Raw genomic sequence first — 21,156 nt, 5'->3', positions numbered from 1 at the left:
TTTATGGCGTAATAATTGTGAAAGTTATGGGAATCGATTTCGATACCAAAACACAAAACTGTGTTAGTGTGGCAGTTAATAATTATAATGTACATAGTTGTACTTTAGGAACAGAAATAAAACAGGTTTTTTAAATACAAATAGATTTTAAACACATGACTCTTGGACCTACCAGGGTTTTGAGTAATATTACGTATTATGTAAATTATAATATTAATATTAATACTTTAAGTTTCAATTGAATTTTAACAATTTTTCAATTAGATTTTTATAGTTATGGACCAATATTTACTTGAGTATTCGACAAAAACATACTTTATTGTTAATATTTAATATAAAAAGCATATATTTAAATACATGTCATATAATAAAGTGAAAAACAATTATTAATTGTGACTACGGTTAACCTATAATATTTTGAACATCAAATTTGTTTCAAATTTTAACTTGATAAGAGGATGTATTCTAAGATACGACAGAAATCCTTTTGTGATCAAAAAATAAGTATATACATGAATAAAAATCAAAAAAATCTATAAATATGTGTATTTAGTCTGAAATTTAAGATTTATTCTAATTCATCATTTCCGCCAATTAATTTTACAGACTTATACTATATCTCTTAACAGTCTTAACTATACATATTTGTACATACCGTTGAATCGATAATCCACATAATACGATGTTAAGGAAAAATTTAGTTACAATGTTCAGTTCACAGTTAAGTAAAATAGTCAATATATTACATAAAAAAACAAGTACCTACATTTGTAAAAGTGTAATTCAATTATGATTCGGAAGCGTAAAGGTACACGGAACTCAACATTTAAAGTACATCTGAGTATTCTAAATATGCTGTTCCTTGGACTCTTTGATAGGTATTCATAATTATATTTATGTCCTTTTCTCTAGATCAAAATTTCTACAATTTGATTAAGTGCCTTTCTCGTAAACTAGTTTTGTTGTTGTTACTGCGGTAGAGCTGTAGATAGATTATAATTCATAAATCCACAATGTGAGGGACACTTTAATTAGTATACAATAAGTCATCACTAGTTATAAGGTTAATTGATATTTCTATTACGATAAACAACTTTTTAAATAAATCATGGGATTAATATAACAAAATCTGACTACTTTTGTTTTTGTTTTTTTTTTTTTTGTTACCTTGGAATGTAAACATATTGCCGTTTATTGTGAATTAAACATATTTTAATTTCTAACAAATGCTGATAATCTGTTAGTCCTTAACAATATTATATTGTCGTATTCGTAACACCATGTATTCATTTTTACAGCATTCAAAACTAATCATAACCTCAATTTAACAATTTTTTTATTAAGTTGATTGGATTTATTAATAAATATTACATTTTTCGTTGATGTGTCGTTAATTACAATAAATATGATATTATTTTATTATTATGAAACAGAAACACTTTTGTATTGTTATTGATGTATTAGTTTATTACTAATATTAAAAATTCGGTCAAGTGGGTACCGCTCTGCTCTACATTAGGTGTTGTGTGGATTACTGTTATATTATATTACAGGAGTGTTAAATTTAAATCCAATGATAGGTATTATTGTATACGAAAAACGATTCTGAACGGAGATGGTTTGTCAGCATAGGATATAATTTCCAATGGTTGATGAAAAAGGAGGTTTATGTTTTAATGGCTTTTAATAAAACTTTGTATTAAATTTTCAAGATGTTTTGGTCATTCAAATTTTTTTTTTATCGACACTTTAAAAAAAAATTCTTAGAAAAATCGAAAATTTCAGTTGGCTATAGATAGGTCAAAAAAAGTCAAAATATTTTAAAAATTTAACTATAATATATAGATAACACTAACATAAAAATTTGGTGAACATTTCAAGTATACAGTGATTTTTGAAGTACAACCATATCAAAAAATGATATAATATTATATACAACTTGTTAATAATGTAAAAAGTATTTAATAAATAATTTAACACTTAAATAAAATAGTAATTGCTTATTGATAAGCAAACTAATAAATATAATAAAATAAAATATTATATTATAAAAAACTTATTCATAATTACTTATATTACATTATTTAAAATTATTTAATAAATAAATTAGGTACTTATAACGTATACAGTTTGTTGTCTTGTTCTTGATGTTCTTGCAGTATCCCTTATCCAGAAGTTTTTGTACTTGGAATATAGAATTCTAAAAATTGGTGCATTTATTTTTATTAGTCAAAAATCTATTTTTTTTTCTGGTGAAGCATTACTCACATAAACACAAATAAAATAGGTATAGTCAGAATGACATACATCAAAATCATTAAACAAAAATGACCGAATTTACTATAAAACCTGTTATCAGTTGCTGTCTCGTATGCCTTAACTAAACCAAATGTCAATGCAGTGTTCATACAGGTTTGAATGGAATAAAATCTTCCTAATAAAAAAAAATAATAATTAGTTTAGTTTTTTCATAATATTAACAAATTTGAAAATATAATAATACCCATACCAAGTTGATCGTTATCCATAATTTTAGATGTTAATGAAATTGTAATAGTCACGGCACTACCGTGACATAAATATATCATTGAAACTATAAAGAGAATATGAATTATTATTTAAACCCGATACAACAGCATATAGGTATTTCGTTGAGAATTAATTTAAATTTATCATAAAAATGATAAAAATGAAATATTGGTCATTTTAATACTTTAAATAGTAAATATTTATAACATAATATAATATTACTAATAAAAATTTGCCAAAATTGATTCGAAACAATATATAAAATAGCTGCAATTATATAAATAATGCAAGCTGAAATTCCAATTGCTAGGTCATGTATTTTCATATTGTAACTCAGAACAAATACTGAAAACATAGTACCTGAAATAAAATAAATCTATGTAAGCAAATAAAGTAAAAATACTATTAGAATGCACATAAATTCAAATAACGCATATCATTACGTATAGAAAAGTAAGTGGCTTATTATTACAATAAATTTAAAAGTGATAATTAAAAATAATCTTTAAAATAAATGTATAAGAAAATTAATATTTAGTACATAATTTATAGTTATAAATACTATAATAAATATGTGAGTATACGTTTTAAATTAAAATATACATAGTTTTTGATTTTAGAAACATAAAATAATTTTAACTTTGAAGTAACAATAATAATATTGATAAATCATAACCATAATGACTGCACATTAATAGTTATTATTAAAACTATTCAGTAAATTATTTATTTAGAATTATTCCATACCATTTATAAATTTGTTAATTTTCACCACCTTTCTTTAAAGAAAAAAGGGTTACGATTTTATGAAAAACTAAATCATGAAATTATAAGATTATAATAAATTTAAGACTGTTTTAACATAAATAAATCAACATTAACTATTAAGTTCCTATATCATCTACTAAGCTCTCAACAAAATAATAATTTCGACATAGATTATATAGAGTAAACATTATACATTAAATTTATTAATACAATATTAATTTTGATTAAACATTGAGTGTAAAAATCTATATTTTAATTGTTAAAATAATATAAAATATTTATTCATTTTAATTATTAAATGTGGTTGTAAATAGAAAATAGAAATACTATCAATGAATCAGTATTACAATACAGGCGTATTATATATTAATACATTTATTTATTTTAATTTAATTTTTTTATAAAAACCATTTTTTACATACATACTTAAAAAAAACGCATAATTACCAAAAATGATGGCCAACATTTTGATAACACTAAAATAAATATGGTCATCATGGTACCACATAAACGATTTACTTATATACTGCATTATAATTTCATATTCACCTGAAATATTGATTTAAGGGGGTATAAAAGTACATTATAAATATTATTATATTTATTATTTATAATATATACACAAATACATGATGTGTATTAATGTATTGTATATAATATAATGTATAAATAATAATTAACTTACTTCCTATTCTTGCTACAATGACTGATTGGCAAATTATTAATGTTGCTAGTACAATAGAAAATCCTTTAAATTTGTTTTTAAATAAATCAATGAAACCTTTGAATACAGAGTTTGGTCTAAACCATATAATATCTCTGTCATAAGTATCAGAATTATCCTCAATATACAACTGGCCAATCAATATGGCGAATAAATTAAACAATATCGGTACCACGAATAATAAATATCGATGTAAACGGTCTGTACTTTTTTTTAAAATTATTATTAAACCCCACCCTATCAACAAACTAAAGGTATATGTTGCAATGATTATCCCATGTTTCAGAGTTCTACCTTCAAATTTTGAATTTTCCGATACATACGACATCACACCAATCCAAAACATATTTCGACCAACGTATAATCCAGGAATAACTGCTGTAAAGATGATATTAAATGTTGAAGTCCAATACCAAAAGTTATTCACAAAGTATAATCCATCTGTTAAAATTTGTCCAATGATTGGTAAGAAAATCAAAGGTTTACGTCTTCTGCCATGACTGTCGCTCCATGCCCCTGAAATGAACTTACATCAATAAATATATCATTTTTTATTTTTAATAATAAATAATGATTTTTAGTGCATTCGTGTATTATTTATGGGTTAAAATATTAAAGTATGTCCAAAAATGCTAAATTTCTACTTTTAATTTACAAGTATTTACTTAAAAGTATTTGAGTGAGATATTGGAATTTTTTATACAAAACACAATGGAGAAGTTTAAATGCTAAATAATTTGAACAACCGTAGGTAACGTAAAACTAATATCAACACATTAATAACACTCTTACTAAATAAAATCGGCTATGATGATTCAATAAATAATAATTAATTGATTATATTTTATGTCTTTATGAATGTATTAATTAATATATAACTAGTACAATGAAGCATCGATATCCGCCTTCGGTCAAAATTGATGCGGATAATCAACCAATGAATAAAAATATACAATTAACGTGAATTTAAATATCTTACATAATTCAAAATAAAACTAATATGCTGTATGTATAATGTTCAAGTATAATAATATAATATAATACATTATGTATCGTTAAAAGTACGTGGTATAATTGATTTTAACTTAAAACTCAAAAATAAAAAATAAATACATTAAGAAAAAACGAAAGATGATTCTGAGCGGAATCTGTCTGTCAGCCTAATAGCAATAAGTATAATTTATAATATTTCTTTGTAGTGTAGGTATTAAAGTCATTATAGTTATTTAAAATAATTAATATTTTTCTATGAATAATAATAAAATGTAGATTACCTACTGATTATATACAGAAAAACAATTATTAATAATATACAATTGATCTACATATAATAATAATAATTAATAATATATATAAAAGTTTTAAGGTAACCATGGTTATGGTTTACAATTATTTTAATAATAATATTAGATTCGCGTAAAATTTGCCATTTCTTCCCTAAATTTTTATTTGTTTTTTAAATTATAAAAAAAGTAGTGAACATTTTTAATTTCGACTTCTTTAAAGTAAAAACTAGATCCAATTTCATACTCAAATAATTACCCTCAAAGTTGAAAATTGAAACTGTTTTCAATTACTTATCGTATACATAGACATATCTTTGCAAAATCAATATATTTATCATTCCACTCGGCGCTCTAAATTCTATACTACATAGTTCTATACTTATTCTTTGTGATAGGGATCAATTCAAGTATTAAAGATAAATTCCTTTAAAAAGCACTGATTCATTTACAAGTATTTTCTGAAGGTTAGGTAACTAGACAACCGGAGGCGTTCTAAGGATATTTCAATGGAGGGGGATGAAAAAAATGGTTACATAATAAGCTGTAAGGGTTACTAAAAGTAGAAAAAACGTGTATTTCTAATGTGTAAGAAAATAAAGAAACCTGGGGGGATCTATCCACCATATCCCCCCATGAGAACGCCGACGTAGACTACATTATGTGCAAATGATAAGTAACTAATAAGGTTACCTATGTGACAATGTCAGAGGCACTAAGAGCTACAAAAAAAGTAATAATATAAAATTTCAACTCTAAATCTAAAATTGGTACATACTAAATGCGTAGTTTTAAAACCTGTATTTTTATAATGTTATAGATTATACAATAGATAGTTCAAATTTTAACATAATATATTATATATATTATATTATATGTGTGTGTGTGTGTGTGTGTGTTGTGTATACGTACAATGCATTGATCAATTACTGGACATGGAGGAACTTTTACAAGGTGTCCAAAAACCTAACCTAATATGATTGTATATAATATGCAAATCGATTGATTCATATATTTCTAATTATTTAATTTAATGCATACATACCTGCTAGTAATGCAACAACAAAAGAAATCGAATACTGTAAATACGTGATGTTTGAAGCTACTTGACGTTGACCTTCATATTCGCCTAATAGGCATTCTCCAAATGGAACCAATGGATCGCACGTAGATTTCTGCACTAATGTATTTTGATTGGAAGTAGACACTGTTAGTGCTGCAGTATAAAGTATCGTCACTATTATAAGGGAACGCTCTGGAGCGCAGTCGTATCGTATAAGGTCCATTATAAATTAACGACTGCATGTGTGTTTGAAACTTGAAAGCACTAAAAAAGTATAAAATATACGATAGTGAATACCTTAAGGCTAAAACACTGCTTGAGACCTTATCAACCTTCTGAAGTGCATATTATAGTCGACTATGTAGATCTATAGTATAATTTAGTAGGCATGGCGTGCATGCTTATGTGGCTTAACCTTTTCACTGCCCGTGACACAACGGTGCGTCACAACGAAACACCTTCCACAGGCCCGTGACGCACCGATGCATTTCATATTATTGTTTATTATTTAATATTTATATGGATATTTCACTAGTACTGCCATCTAGTGCTCGTAATGACGAATTAAGTGATATTTTTTTATTTTTTTTTATCTTAATTTACAAAGAAGTTATAAGCAAATATTCAATTATTCCTTATTAGGGATTATCAAACTTGTGTTTTTATAAAATATGTTAATAAAATATAATATTATTATTATTACATATTATTAATATGTTAATTATTATAATTTCTAATAATACTATATAAAAAATTTAAAAAAATAAAAAAAAATACAGTAATATATGAACGATTTGGAATATATTGAGTAAGTGGATTACTATAAAACAATAATCGTTGAATTTTGGGAAGCCCCTAGCTTAACACTTTGCTTTAGCTAATTACTTGGTAATTAATTGGTGAATATATTTTTTTTTATGGAAATAATTTATTGAGTTAGTATATAAAGATCGAGTGAGGTGAAGATAAAATTTAAAAAAAAACCTGATCCTGTGGTTGTGCCATTGTAAAATGTGTCTAGGCACTGAAAAGGTTAAAATACTATAAAAATATTTTAGTTGAATCATTTTGTATTAATTGCTAATTACTTCATAAAAAAAAAAATAGAAAATTATAATTCAGTTGTCTATGAGTACATAATATTATAATTATTATTATATACCTATCATACTTCCACTAGGTAATTAATTGTACCACAATCGTAATAGCGACTGTGGCCAATAAGATAATAGTAAAAACAATTAAATTCTCAGATTCTAGGTACTTACAAGTAGATACAATGTAATAATATTATAAATTTGTATGCAGCTTTTTCAAGCTATCCGAGAAACTAATAAATTTAAATTAACTGCTTGACTTGATTTGTTGTGTGATTATTATAATAAATGCCAAACTACTGAATTTAAATAAAGCAATGTTGATTTCTGACAGTTTAATTAATATGTATATATATGTATAAATAATATTAGCTAGAGATTCCCGGTTTTTTATAAATAAAATCCAAATAACATAATAATGTACAAAAATATTTTATTTATTTTATTAGATATAAATAATTATGTACAAACAATTACAATTTCTTTTATTATTTCAACAGATAACAGAACATTTCTAAAACAATTAATAAAACAAAGTTTAATAATTAAATTAATAGGTAAAATGTATTTATATTTACAATGTTTAGGATGGTTTTGATGGTTTTGCTAGTATAGGTTAGGTTGTAAATCAAACTATTTTGATGCTTTCTATTGATTTCAATTGTATTATATTTGATTCACCTTCTTTGTTTTCTTTTTCGTTTTCGCTTAAACGATATTGTTTTATGTCATTCCATGGTTGTATTTCATCGGATCCAAAAAACGAAAGATTATAGAAGTTGACGTAATTATTATCACCATGATCCAAAATGCCAAACGCCATTCTAAAACGGTTCTCTAAACAATTTAAAAAATATAAAATATATTATATTCTTTGATACTAGACAATATAACAATAGATAATAGTGATCTAGAATAAGAGTTTGAAAAAAGCAAAATATTCAGGTAAGTATACGACACAAATTTATTTATTACCAACACCCGTTTCGTAAAAAACTATATTATTTTGTTCATGATGACATGATATATTAACACATAATTATTTAAGTACTACTATTATTTATATATTTTTTAATTATAACGTTACACACAATACAGTAAAAAATTGAACCACACAAATGAAATTAAATAATACCATAGATACCATGGTTTTTTTAACTCCTTTCATATATACACCTTATATTTGCTATAGGTAATAGGTTTTGCCTGTTTCACCTAAATTAATGGATTAATTTGTGAATACAAAATCAACTATAAATGAAACTTAAAATAAAAATTTCTCTCAATATAGAAAATTACGAAAATACAAACCATACTATGTAATATAAGTATACATTTTCTTAAATTTATCTAAATAAATCACGACACCACTGTCTTTTTAGTCTCTTTTGGGGCTGTCTGTAATATTTGGGGATGAGAGTTGGGTAATTAGGTTAGCACTCCATAATAGGATGAGGAGAGAGTTGGGAGGTATAATCGTTATTAATCATTTTTGGTTATTGACAGTTAAAACGACTGTGGTCAGAAGAACTATAAGAGGATTAATCATGGATTTAAAATCATTTTAGAATTTAGAAATAACATATTCCAAGTTGAATGAAAAAGATTCGAAATTTTTATTTTCAGTAGTGTCGTTACCAATCAAATCTGACTAGGTTTTATTATGTTCGTAGTTCGTACCTATATGAACAATTTGTTGGTTGGCTGCTGAGATGGATATCAAAATGTTGGGATTGATTTTTGTGATAATATAAGACTTGTTTTGAATTTAAAGGATATCTGAGTTGTGGTTGGAATTTTATTTATAAATATTGCATATTTTATAATTATCAAGATGATTTCCATTGCATACATAGCGCACAAATGGTAGGAGACTCACATAGTTTGAAATACGATAATGTGCGATGATTTTCACTGTACTTAGCACATTAAGTAGACTAGGATCAGTAGCTTTTAACACAATCCAATCACTTTATGCACTGTAGAATTTTTCGTTGCTTACATGGTACTTGTATTTTTACTTTTATATGAGATATTGAAGTTAAATAAAAAAAAAATGTTATTAATGTTTTTTATCTAATTAGTAGTTCAAGGTATGTACTTTTCTAACGAAATGGTTCTTCTAATGCTAAACTAATTTCGGAAATAAGAATCAACAGATAGATATTTCTTACTGATACTCTGAAAGCTTTGTTAAATTATACAATTTAAAATTACAAATTTACAAATTTATAAATTCAACATGGCTTTTATTTAGAAAATTTATTTATTTCTCTGAAATTTTCTAAAGTATTGGATTGAAAAATGAACTACTTATGACTTTGTATTTTATTTTCAACCCTTAGATTTACTTACTGAATATTTTACAATTTTTTAGCTACATAGGTAATTTCCAAATTTTTTTGATTTTGACAGATGTTATCAAAATTTGAACATCAAATGTTAATTAAAAAAAAAAAAATGTATCTATCTATCTAATATAAGGAACTTTTTATCTTACAAAATTATAATAACTCAAAAGTTTCAAATTATTTTGAATAATATATTATGTATATAAATATAAATATAGGTATACAATATGTTTCAATTTAAACATTTTACAAAAATGTCATTTATCTACCCTTATTCGTTTTTGAATTTTATCAAAAATTAAAATAAATTTTGTCAAAAACTGGTTTTCCCATTTTTCTTTACATAATTGTTGAATCGTATTGATTATATTTATATATAACTCATTGTTCCTCTAATCTTAAATATATTTGTATAGAATAAATAATAAGTCTATAAAATAAAAAATAATATCCAATTTTTAACAATTTATAAAATGTAATACTTATAATACAGTTTACTATAAAAACTTAAGTACTAAATAAGTTTATTAAACAATACAATGATTAACGTAATAAACATATAGTCATAATTTAAATTAAATTATATTAATATAGAATTTACCTAATTCAGTAATTCATCATTTTTTTATAATATGTACCTAAATAAAAAAAAATTATTCATGTCACCTTTTAGGACTTTGATTTTAATATTTTTATTCTGTTACTTATAAAAAATTAAAATTGTCTGCATTTTTTTTTTTTAGTTTATATTTAAATCATAAAAATTGTTAAAATTTGTAAATAATAAATATATTCCTTTTCCCTATGTATAGAGAATTATAATTAACTAATAATATTGATTCAAAAATGACTATACTAGTAAGTTAGTTAAGGATAACATTAAATAAAAATATACATTTTTATTAGAAAATAACTAAAAAAAATTTAGTGTTGAAAGTGAAATCAATCTAGTGATCACAGTGACTTTTTACTACTCTTAAAATTCGTATCAGGTTTCACTAAATCATATCTAAAAAATAATTTCAGTTATTAACGTTTAGTTAGATCAACGTAAAATTCTAAAATTGTGATTAGTACATCAAAGTTCTATAAAACTATGTTCTTTGCGAAATTTTAAAACAAATTTTAAGATACAAAATTTGAAGATAAATATAAAGATATCAATCTATGTACAATTACATTACTTGAAATTTGAAGTAGGTAGGTATAGTTAATACTTTAAAACATTATAATAAATAAGAAGTTTAACTCTCAATTTAAGTATGCATAGTAAATATCTTAAGTATTTAAAATAATATTAAACTCTTGTTTATTCACCCACCATTGTTTTTCTTATATATAAGTATGGTATATTTAGTATGCATCACTGTGGTAAGACTATATCGTTAATTTATTTAATTCATAGTATAAGATGATTTATCAAATAAAGTTATTCAAATTAATTCCTTTAAAATACACTTATTCAACTACTGATTTTTGACATTTTTAAGTTATCTTATTATGACCCATATATAAAAAATATCCAAAATTAACAAGTTTCTTTAGTTCTGTTGGCTATGACCCATTTTCTGTAAAATTTTAAGTTTTTAAAACTCAGTATAATAATATCATCGCCTATTTATTATTTAATGTAATATAATTTACAAAAATAAATGTAGTTACAATAACTTTTGCAATTAGTTGACTCAAATATAGCGTTTATTAATAAAAATATCTGTTGTTTTAATTTAGTGCTTGTAGGGGAAATTTTAGAAAATAAATGGCATTTAGGTCTTACATGATTCTAATTTGATTACATTTATCATATGGTAACCATGTTATTTGAAAACTATTAGATTTTTTTCCCCAAAAAGATAACATTTTTAAGCCGGTGCAACCCATTTGCGCCCGAACCCATTTATTGTAGCCCACTTACGCCCCAAATCATAGCCCACATGCGCCCGATTCAGATCAGGTGAAAATCGTGCAACGTTGCCATTTATTGAGTACCTATATTGGCGTATAACTATAAAATCTAAAATAATATTAGATCGTTTTCCAAGCTCGATCTAAATCGATAAAGATAATAATATTTTGTCGTTAGTTGTGTTAATTGAAATTGTAAAATTCCTATCGATAAAGATTATATTATATAAAAATGCATTTATCTGCAGTTGTATTTTATGTATCAGTTGCATTAGTACATGAATAGTGAGTACTGAGTACTACTATAATAAAATGGAATTTTATATAACTGTTTCAAGTAAACAAAATCTTTGTTTAGTTTTTCTTTATTTTAAATATCACGTGAGTAGAACCCTTGTTTTTGGAGATATAAGTTGCCGTTGTGTAAAAATAACCTGTAGTGCGTATGTCAAAACCAATAGTTCGAAAACGAAGTTAACCGAAATGACTGTCTTTACATGATCCGGAAACTGAAGAAAGTTAAAACCTACTGGACGTTCAAGGTAGGTGTAAAAGAAAAGCGTGTGAAGATTTAACTTTACGACCTAATAAAATAATACGTACAGAGCTTTCCACGTGTAGCACCGGTAAGCATTCTGATATTCACAATATCAGAAAGTCTATAAACCGAGAACGTCGAAAAATATTACCTCCAGTTCCTAAATCACTTGATGAAGCAATTGAACAGATTTCTAATTTAGTAATTTTAACAAATAAAAACGAAGAATTTACAAATGTTGATAACGTAAATAATATTATTTTGATTACATGCAAAACAAATTAAAATTTTTTATGCGATTTCAATAATTCTGATATTTTTGGTAATGGTACTTTTACTTATAGACTGTCACATTTTTATTAAATGTATGGTATTCATATATATGTAAATGGATTTTATATACCACTTGTTATTGCATTTTTGCCATCAAAATCATTTGAATATTATCGAGCTATGTGGAACTTTATTTGCCATTTATGTACAAATAAAATACAAAAAAATTTTACACCATCAATCCATTTAGATTTTGAAATTGCAGCACACAAAGCATTTCTAAATGTATTTCCATAGAGTAAAATAAAAGGCTGTAGATTTCATTTAGGTCAATCTTGGTAAATTCTTTGTCAGATTTTAAAACATTTTACAAGAATCAGTCATGTGATATCGCTAAATGGTTAACTTTATTTTTTGGGTTACCATTTTTACCGTCAAATGTAGTGGAAGATGCTTATTTTTATTTACAAAACTTAACTCCAGATTTCAGCCTGATAAATTTATCTGAATTTTCTGATTATGTGTTTAATAACTATATCATTGAAGGATGTCCATTTCCACCATCAATTTAGGCTGAACCTCCAACAGGCGCACCTCGAACTTCAAATTGCGCTGAATCATTTCACAAGCACTTTAACTCCCAATTTTATTCACTTCATCCTCCATTAACTAGTGTAATTAAAAATTAAAAATTAATACAAGTATATATCTAAAAATAAATGAAATCAAAAAGGGTAAAATAAAACCACGACGTAAAGAGGAAAAAGAAAAAAATAGAATTTACTTATGAAGCGTGGAATGAGTACAGAAGAGAACACTTAAATAAAATAGAATACTTAAAAATATTTCTTTTAAATTTAGGGGAATCGATTTATAATTGTATTATTATTTTAATATTATTATAATTTAATTATTTTTTGTATTATTAACATTTTTATTATTAACCAATGTATATTATTAATTTTGATTATTTTTAACGTAGAATTTAATATTTTTAAACAATCTTAAACGACAACTAACAACTAATGTGTATTATTTATTTTGGTACTATATAAATTTATTTTATACATTATTAATAATATTTAAAATTTAGATATATATCTGTATATTATTGTAATTGTATTGATTAATTATTTTGATTTTACGTAAAAATATTTCTATTTGAAATTTATTATTAAATGCAATATAAATAATATTTATATACCTATATAATATGCATACTGTGTAGTATTTAAATTTATTTCTTTTTATCAATTTTGATTTTACGTGGGGTTTTAAATTTTTAAACAACAACAGCAACGTTGCATGCAAAATGGGCGCATTTGGGCTATAACTCGGAGTGTTAAGTTTTTTTATTTCGGGCGCAAATGGGCTACATTCTTTTAACTGCAATTATATTTTTTCTGATGCAACAAATACCTATATTAAATAATACTTTATAAAACTTATTAATTAATTAAAATTTCATTAAAATAGTCGATAGTAATATTTAGTTCTACAATATACACTGTCTTTCCGTAACTTACAATAGAAATTATAAACTATACCTAAAACCTCCATTATTAAGATTTAAGACTACGTTGTTTCTTTTGCTGTCCACATGTGTTTGGATTTATAGTAAAGAATCCTAAAAATATTTAAAACAAATATAAATTTTTATCATTTACATAATATTAATATATACGTATTATAATACTCACATAAATATTATTAATAAAGGAAAAGTTAAAATTATGTTCAACAAAAACACAGCACTGGGAAAATATTCAAATGTTAAATTGTACGTTTCACTGTACAATGATACTACTACGAATGACATAATTGTGCTCATTAATCCTTGGACGGAGTTTATTCGACCTAATATATATAAATAATAATAACGCAACATATAAAACAAATTAAAAACGCCAACACAAATATAGTTATAAACATAATACTAGAATATATAATATTTAATAAACCAACCAAGTTTTTCGTTATCTGCGATTTTAGATGTTAATGAAGTCGAAATAGTGTTTGCAGTTCCGTGGAAAAAGTCAACCAATGGAACTATAAGTAATAATTTAAATATCAATGATCACTACAATATAAAATGTTTAGTTACATGCATTATGATTGATTTTTTAAAATTTACTTATATATAGTTGCCAAGGTTCGGCAACAAAAACGTAACACAGTGCAGCGAGGATATCAAAAGTACATGCAATACAACCAATAATTGCATCGTTTATTTTCAGACGGTAGCTCAACACAGTTACAGAAAACAAAGTACCTAGAATATAAATTCAGATTAATGGTTAATCATCATGATTAAATAAACAAGATAATATTATAATTATGCAACATTATGGTTGAGTAGATATCTGACGAAGTGCAGATGACCGATACTATACACCTAGGTATATCGAATTTATTTTCATTTTTAATTGGTATCAAAATTATTTAAATACATGCAAAATTATAAAATATATTTATGTAATAATACGATTCAAATATTAAAGTTATACCTATTGGTTATATTTTATACAATATTTGAAATCGATATATGTATACAAAGCGTATTGATTGCTTTTAAATAAAATCTGGTGAATATTGAAGAATGAAGATTCAAAATTATTGAACTTACTATAATAATTATTAAACTACAGTGATTAATGAGCGCTGTTAATTATTATTATATATTTATACGCATATATATATATATATGATTAGTTAGTTATAATATTAATATATAATAGTTAATAAATACATAAAACTCACCTAGGTTAAAGTAGTTAGGTAGCTAATTCTCTCCTTTTTATAGAGTAAAACAATAAACCATATCAAAATCATTTTCTAATACCAATATATTTTTTAAAGTACCATTTTATTAATGTAAATATATAATACAATATTTTTAAACATAATAATATAAAAACATATTAAATCATATTATAATATATATATATATAGACGTACCTTACTATATATGCAACTATTATGTTATAATTATTTTACTAAATTAATTATTATTACTTACCAATAAAAATCATCAACATTTTGTAAGCAGCAAAATAACTGTATTGTACTTCATACCATTTAAATTTATACCTCATAAATAAATATGTAACAGCATATTCTCCTGAAATAATGAAACATCAATTTAAGCTGAATTATGAAAATTAAATTCAAAGGATTCAAAATATAAACTAGGTGGAAATAAATAAATATTTTTAAAAAGTGCAAAAAATTTTCAGGAAACTATGAAACAACGCCTTAAAAATTTTGATTTAAGTGTACGGGAGGATTTTGATTTTAATTTATATTAAGTACACACATTTTCCGAATTTTCCTGAATGACTATTTTTAGTTTTTTTTTTTTTTAACCGAATTACTATCTACTACATTAGTGATTCAAAAGACTTATTCCAATTTCAGCTATTTTTATTTATTTTCAAACTATGGTAAGGAGAATTGAAAAATAATGTGTTTCTAATATTAAATATAACCCAAATGGTCAATGGTCACCCATGATACATCTCTATTGTATTATTCTTTTATTTGCCCATCTAACAAACAGCTGTTTAGTAATCATTACAAATGCTTATAACTCACAAAACACGTTTGTTAGCAATGGAAATAAAATTAAACTTGAATATCTTATCTATACAGTGGTATATCGTATACCAAGAGCGGCAGAACAGTCGATCCCGATCGACCAGTCGATCTCGGATAATTTCAAAGTCGATCATGTTAGAACTTATTTTTAGGGCCATGCGCTCTATATGTTTCTTAATAATTATAGTTATTCAGTGATAAAAACAATTTTATGAAAGTCGATTTTTAAAGGTGAAGATATTTTTAGTTGATCGTGACCAAAAAAAGTTTGGCCATCCCTGTCGTATACCATTGTTTACCAACAATTTATTGTTATTACTTATTGAGCTTTATCTAGCTTTATATAGTTTTTATATAGCTTAAATCAGGTGAAGACTTTTTAATCATCCTGTCGTAGCTTTAAACATTAATTAACTTGTCCATATTATATTTAACTATAAACTAATACTAGGCAAGACTATTATATTTAAAAATAGTTTAAACTAAATTTAACTTGAAAGTTAATTTTCATTTTTATTAATCGTATACTTACTTATTTTATTTTCTATCAAACACACTAATGTAATTTTAAAATTATTCTTTTTCTTATCACTATTATTCATGGTGAAAATGAAAACTTTTTTCTTTAGGTAACTTATATTTTATAATATACAGAATAGGGTACAAAATTATATTTATTTTATGATTCATGACTTTATGTTTACATAATATAACAGCGTGTACCAGGGCCTATTTAACAAATATAGTAACATTTGTATGTTAAATAATATGTAGTCCTGTTACACGTTATATATAATTACTTATAGATTTTTATGTATTAATTGTTTTATTTTAAGACTCAATATATTATAGACAAGCAGTGAGAATTGATATACCACTATTATAAGAACTAAACACGTATAAAAATATTTAAAATTTAATATAATATTTAAATCTATTTATTTATTTATTTTTTTTTTTTTGACTTGGAAAAATGCGAATAAAAATGTATAAACGTGCATTTATGTGTAATTTTTTGTAATTGAAAATATTTTATAATAATAATTAATAACTATAGTAAATATAATAGGATAGATTATGAGTTTTTCACTATTGAGTATTGCAACTTATAAATTTTTGGATAAAATAGTTTTTTATAATATACCTAATATTATTAATATTTATCAATATATTATTAAAACATGATGACTTACCTTCAATTCTTCCCACTAAAACAGCTTGCAACAATAGTATTGCTACTAACGTAATTGAATGGTTTTTACAGCTCCCTTTAAATGCACTTAAATAACTTTCCATAAAATATTTTGGTTTCAGCCAAACAACGTTTTTGTCGTAAGGCTTAGAAGTATCATTGATCAATATTATACAAACTGTAAATGCTATCAAATTTAACATAATAGGTACCAAAAAGGCTCCATAAAATCCTAGTCCAACATTTAAAAACCCAGCTAGCCCTGTTCCAACTAAAGTACTAATAGTGTAAGTTGCATTTATTATCCCGAATTTTAATGTTTTGGACTCGTTTGTAGTAGTATCTGATATATACGATATTACACCTACCCAGAACGTATTTCGAGCACCAAATAAACCTGGTGTTATGGCTTCAAAAAGTGCAGCGATTTGAGGAGGCCAATTCCAAAAATAAACATTTAATATGCATAAACTATCAGTTAATACTTGACCTATAATCGGTAGTAAAATTAATGGTTTACGACGTCTGCCATGACTGTCACTCCATGGACCTGAAATTAATTTTATTTATATTGTATTAACAAATAGTATATAGTACCAAAATAAACTTAAACACAAGATATACATGCATTATAGAAATAAATTGAATGCTTAACATTTTATGGTGTTTGCAATTAATAATAAAAAATATATTGATAATAATATCATGAGAACTAAGACCTTAGTTAATGAATATAAAATAACTAAATCGATGATAACGTTTTATTTAAACTTAAATAATATTGTAAACCAAAATACTCAGAACATGATCTTTGACCTACTCTTATACAAACAGTTAAAACACATTTTTGTTCATTGAGTACCCATAAAACATCATATTATTGTTAATATTTTCAAGGTGATATTAAAAATTAAAAATGGATAAAATATTAATCATGTAATAGTATATAGATACCTTTCTCTAACGGAGAACTATTAAATAAAATTAAAACAAAAATTGTATCTTAAATATTATCTGTTCATTTTTATTTTTAACTAAGAAACTTATATCTGCGAATAATGTATAGAATTCATGAATACATTATAGATATTAAAAAATATACAAAAAAAAAACAGTATTTTAATATGCAGGTATGTAAGAATCGCGACCACAGCTGACACAATGAAGCCCAACGAATATTACGATTATCATAACTGTATTCCGTTTTAATAAATTACTTATTATACTTTAGAGGTATTCCGTTCGTAAACGTACTTGATATTATTAAAAAATACCAACTCGGTCAGAGCGCTGTAGCATTGTTGGAGTTTTAGGTAAAACACAATTCCATACGGTCCATATCAACAAAAGAAGTTGTACACGCTTTAAGGCACACAATTCCATAAGTGTTGTACTTAAAATTTTAGTGTTGTGTTGTCAAATTTCCATAAGGTTACGTAGGTATTTAACTTAGCTATAATTTTTTACATATAGATACGTTTTTTACACAGAAATAAGATCAGCATCTAAAGAACGTTTCAATCAAATGATCTTTATCGAAAAATAACGTTAACATCACACAAATCAACGAATATAACGAATTTAATAATTAAGCAGTAGAAAATATTTATACAGTTTGTGCTATTCAATTTATTCAATTACCAAATTTTTAAGTTTTTAAATTTTTCAAGTTCATCAACATTTTTGATAACGTTATTATTCATGGAAATTAAATGAATCGACAATAATAAATAATAAATAGTGACATAATTCAGAAAAATTGTACATACTCGTATTGTTTTTTTTTTGTGGAGGCGGGGGGTCATTTTAATAATACATTGTTTTATTTAAATCGAACGGAATCGTTTTCCTAAAAAAGTAAAACACACCGACTTTATCGAGAGTTTTTAATCGCATGAATACGTCGCACCATTCATTATTAACACTTGCATTTATATGGTCGTACCGTATACTATTAATTACCTCAGTGTTCATTTCATACTTATTGTTTACACATTGTTGCTATTATTATTATTTATTATAATTGAATAACTGAACATAGGTAAACGGTATTTAAACCAATAATAATATTTATGGCAATATACCAGCGGTTCCTAACCCATGGTCCGCAGCCCACAAATGGACCGCGAGCAGCATGCTACTGTACCTTGTGATACTGAACCATATAATACTAAATAGTATATATACCTACATATATTTAAAATAATAGGTACCTATTATTATATATTTTTGTTATATACCTAATAACATTATTGGTTATAATAATATTTGATCAATTTTAACTATAATAGTGTGCAATAATTAACGGTACCGAACGTTTGAATGTAGTTTTGTCTCATATACTAGGTATGCGTGCACTATTAGTAGTGGGTCTCAAAGATCTTTTTTTAGAAAATTTGTGGTCCACACGACCAAAAAGGTGGGAACCGCTGCAATATAATACTGTTAAAATATTTAAAAAAAAAAATTAATTAAATATTTTTATATTATATCGATAATTATGTTGTATTTTCGACGGTGACGCCGCCGCTGACTTACCCGCAAGTATGATCAACACGATGGGAATGGTGTACTGTATGAACGCTCTCCACGCGTAGATGACGGACACGACGTGCTGAGCGTGCACCCCGCCGTCGGGGCAGTCACCGAAGGGCACGGACGAGTTGCACGCCTTCAGCAGCAACAGGTTGTTCTGGAAAAACACGGACATGGCCAGTGACACTGAATACAGGAGCGTCACGATTTCCACGTAACATCCCATGACTCTGTCGTTCGTCCTGTGCCGCGGTCGCCGAGAGAGTGACGACTTTTATACTTATCCGCTCGAGTCACGCGGTGCACACGTATTAATATTATAATATTAGAAATTTATTGACGAGTGTTCGGTGGCTGTGGATTTTCGTCCACTCGAGATCACTAAATAATTATTGCCTATGATTATTAATTATTATCATTGTAGTGTGCACGCCGGCCTACCGCGGTTTTTTATCGTTTATCCGTCAGCGTTCTGCGCAAACAACGGTTGTTCACTGTCATCATCGCCGTCGTCTTTGTCGTCGTAATAACTATAATAACCATCATAGGCGAAACTAGACAATTTTATTAGGATACGCCAAGTGATAAATATGAAAAAAATCTACATTTTTAATTTTTATTTTAAATTTTACTTATTACTAAGTCAGTATGATACTATGATATCCAGACAGTATTTGGTAAGGTCATTGCCTGACTGGTCGCTGACCCGTAATTTCGCTTATGCTAATAACCGTCTGCCGCCGTCGCCGTTGTAGTTGCCAGCCAAATTTTTCCTCTCCCATCCACACTATTTGCGTGTGTTAACGTGTTATTTTAACGGGTATATTATTATAATTATTATATAGGTATCTCGTCTGTACAGGGTGATCCGCGCTCACTCCTCCGATTTTATCTCCAACAATAGACATATTTATTTTCATACTTAGAGTTCTTTATCATACGGCAATCGAACTCTTTATATTTTCCAATAAGTTGTCTTTTATCGAACATCAGCTATGGATGTTTGCAAATTCAAATTCGAACGAATAATTTTTGAGTTTTTCAACTTTTGTATAATATGGTCATATGGATAATAGTTTAGAAATACAATAAAGGATTATAATAATTTGAAAATAATCGTGATTCATAATAATCTATACAATTTTATTATTTACAAAAGTTGACTGAACACAATACTGAGTGCCTACTAAATGAAATATTGCATATTATGTTTTTAATTTTCTAGAAATTTAAGAATCGCCTGTCTTATAATTTACAATTGAAGAAAATGATGGTTCTTATTTGAAAAAATGAAGTTTGTA

General features: G+C 25.5%; 2 protein-coding genes across 10 annotated transcripts in view; both read right to left on the bottom strand.

Annotated features, from left to right (window-relative positions):
- Positions 1-20,563, bottom strand: part of LOC114130430 (proton-coupled folate transporter-like) — a 33,342-nt gene extending 12,779 nt beyond the window's left edge. The window contains exons 1-8 of one of the 7 annotated variants that reach the window (XM_050198211.1): positions 19,859-20,561; positions 17,322-17,870; positions 15,551-15,652; positions 14,666-14,803; positions 14,497-14,580; positions 14,232-14,388; positions 14,079-14,158; positions 8,023-8,301 (exon numbers count right to left, since the gene is read on the bottom strand). In XM_050198211.1, coding sequence (XP_050054168.1) covers positions 14,107-14,158; positions 14,232-14,388; positions 14,497-14,580; positions 14,666-14,803; positions 15,551-15,652; positions 17,322-17,870; positions 19,859-20,081 — 1,305 coding nt within the window. In that variant the 5' untranslated portion in view covers positions 20,082-20,561 and the 3' untranslated portion in view covers positions 8,023-8,301; positions 14,079-14,106. Of the gene's footprint in view, positions 1-8,022; positions 8,302-10,128; positions 10,246-11,023; positions 11,384-11,491; positions 14,159-14,231; positions 14,389-14,496; positions 14,581-14,665; positions 14,804-15,550; positions 15,653-17,321; positions 17,871-19,858 lie in introns of those variants that run through there. The other 6 variants (XM_050198214.1, XM_050198213.1, XM_050198210.1 and 3 more) reach the window with 6 other exon arrangements.
- LOC114130428 (uncharacterized) lies at positions 1,986-6,843 on the bottom strand. Of its 3 annotated transcripts, none has more exons than XM_050198205.1 (8): positions 6,700-6,843; positions 6,350-6,631; positions 3,983-4,537; positions 3,745-3,846; positions 2,752-2,889; positions 2,510-2,593; positions 2,269-2,434; positions 1,986-2,200 (listed from the first exon to the last, which is right to left on the bottom strand). In XM_050198205.1, the coding sequence occupies exons 2-8, from the start codon at positions 6,588-6,590 to the stop codon at positions 2,107-2,109; spliced, it is 1,380 nt and encodes a 459-aa protein (XP_050054162.1). In that variant the 5' UTR covers positions 6,591-6,631; positions 6,700-6,843; the 3' UTR covers positions 1,986-2,106. The 3 variants fall into 3 exon arrangements, with proteins under 3 accessions (XP_050054162.1, XP_050054163.1, XP_050054161.1); XM_050198206.1 differs by having other exon boundaries at positions 6,691-6,831; XM_050198204.1 differs by having other exon boundaries at positions 6,350-6,803.
- Positions 20,564-21,156: the final 593 nt, after the last annotated feature.

This window comes from Aphis gossypii, chromosome 1 (assembly GCF_020184175.1).
Source record: "Aphis gossypii isolate Hap1 chromosome 1, ASM2018417v2, whole genome shotgun sequence".
Taxonomy (NCBI): domain Eukaryota; kingdom Metazoa; phylum Arthropoda; class Insecta; order Hemiptera; family Aphididae; genus Aphis; species Aphis gossypii.
The sequence above is the reverse complement of the archived record's forward strand: the minus strand, read 5'-3'. Positions and strand labels throughout refer to the sequence as shown.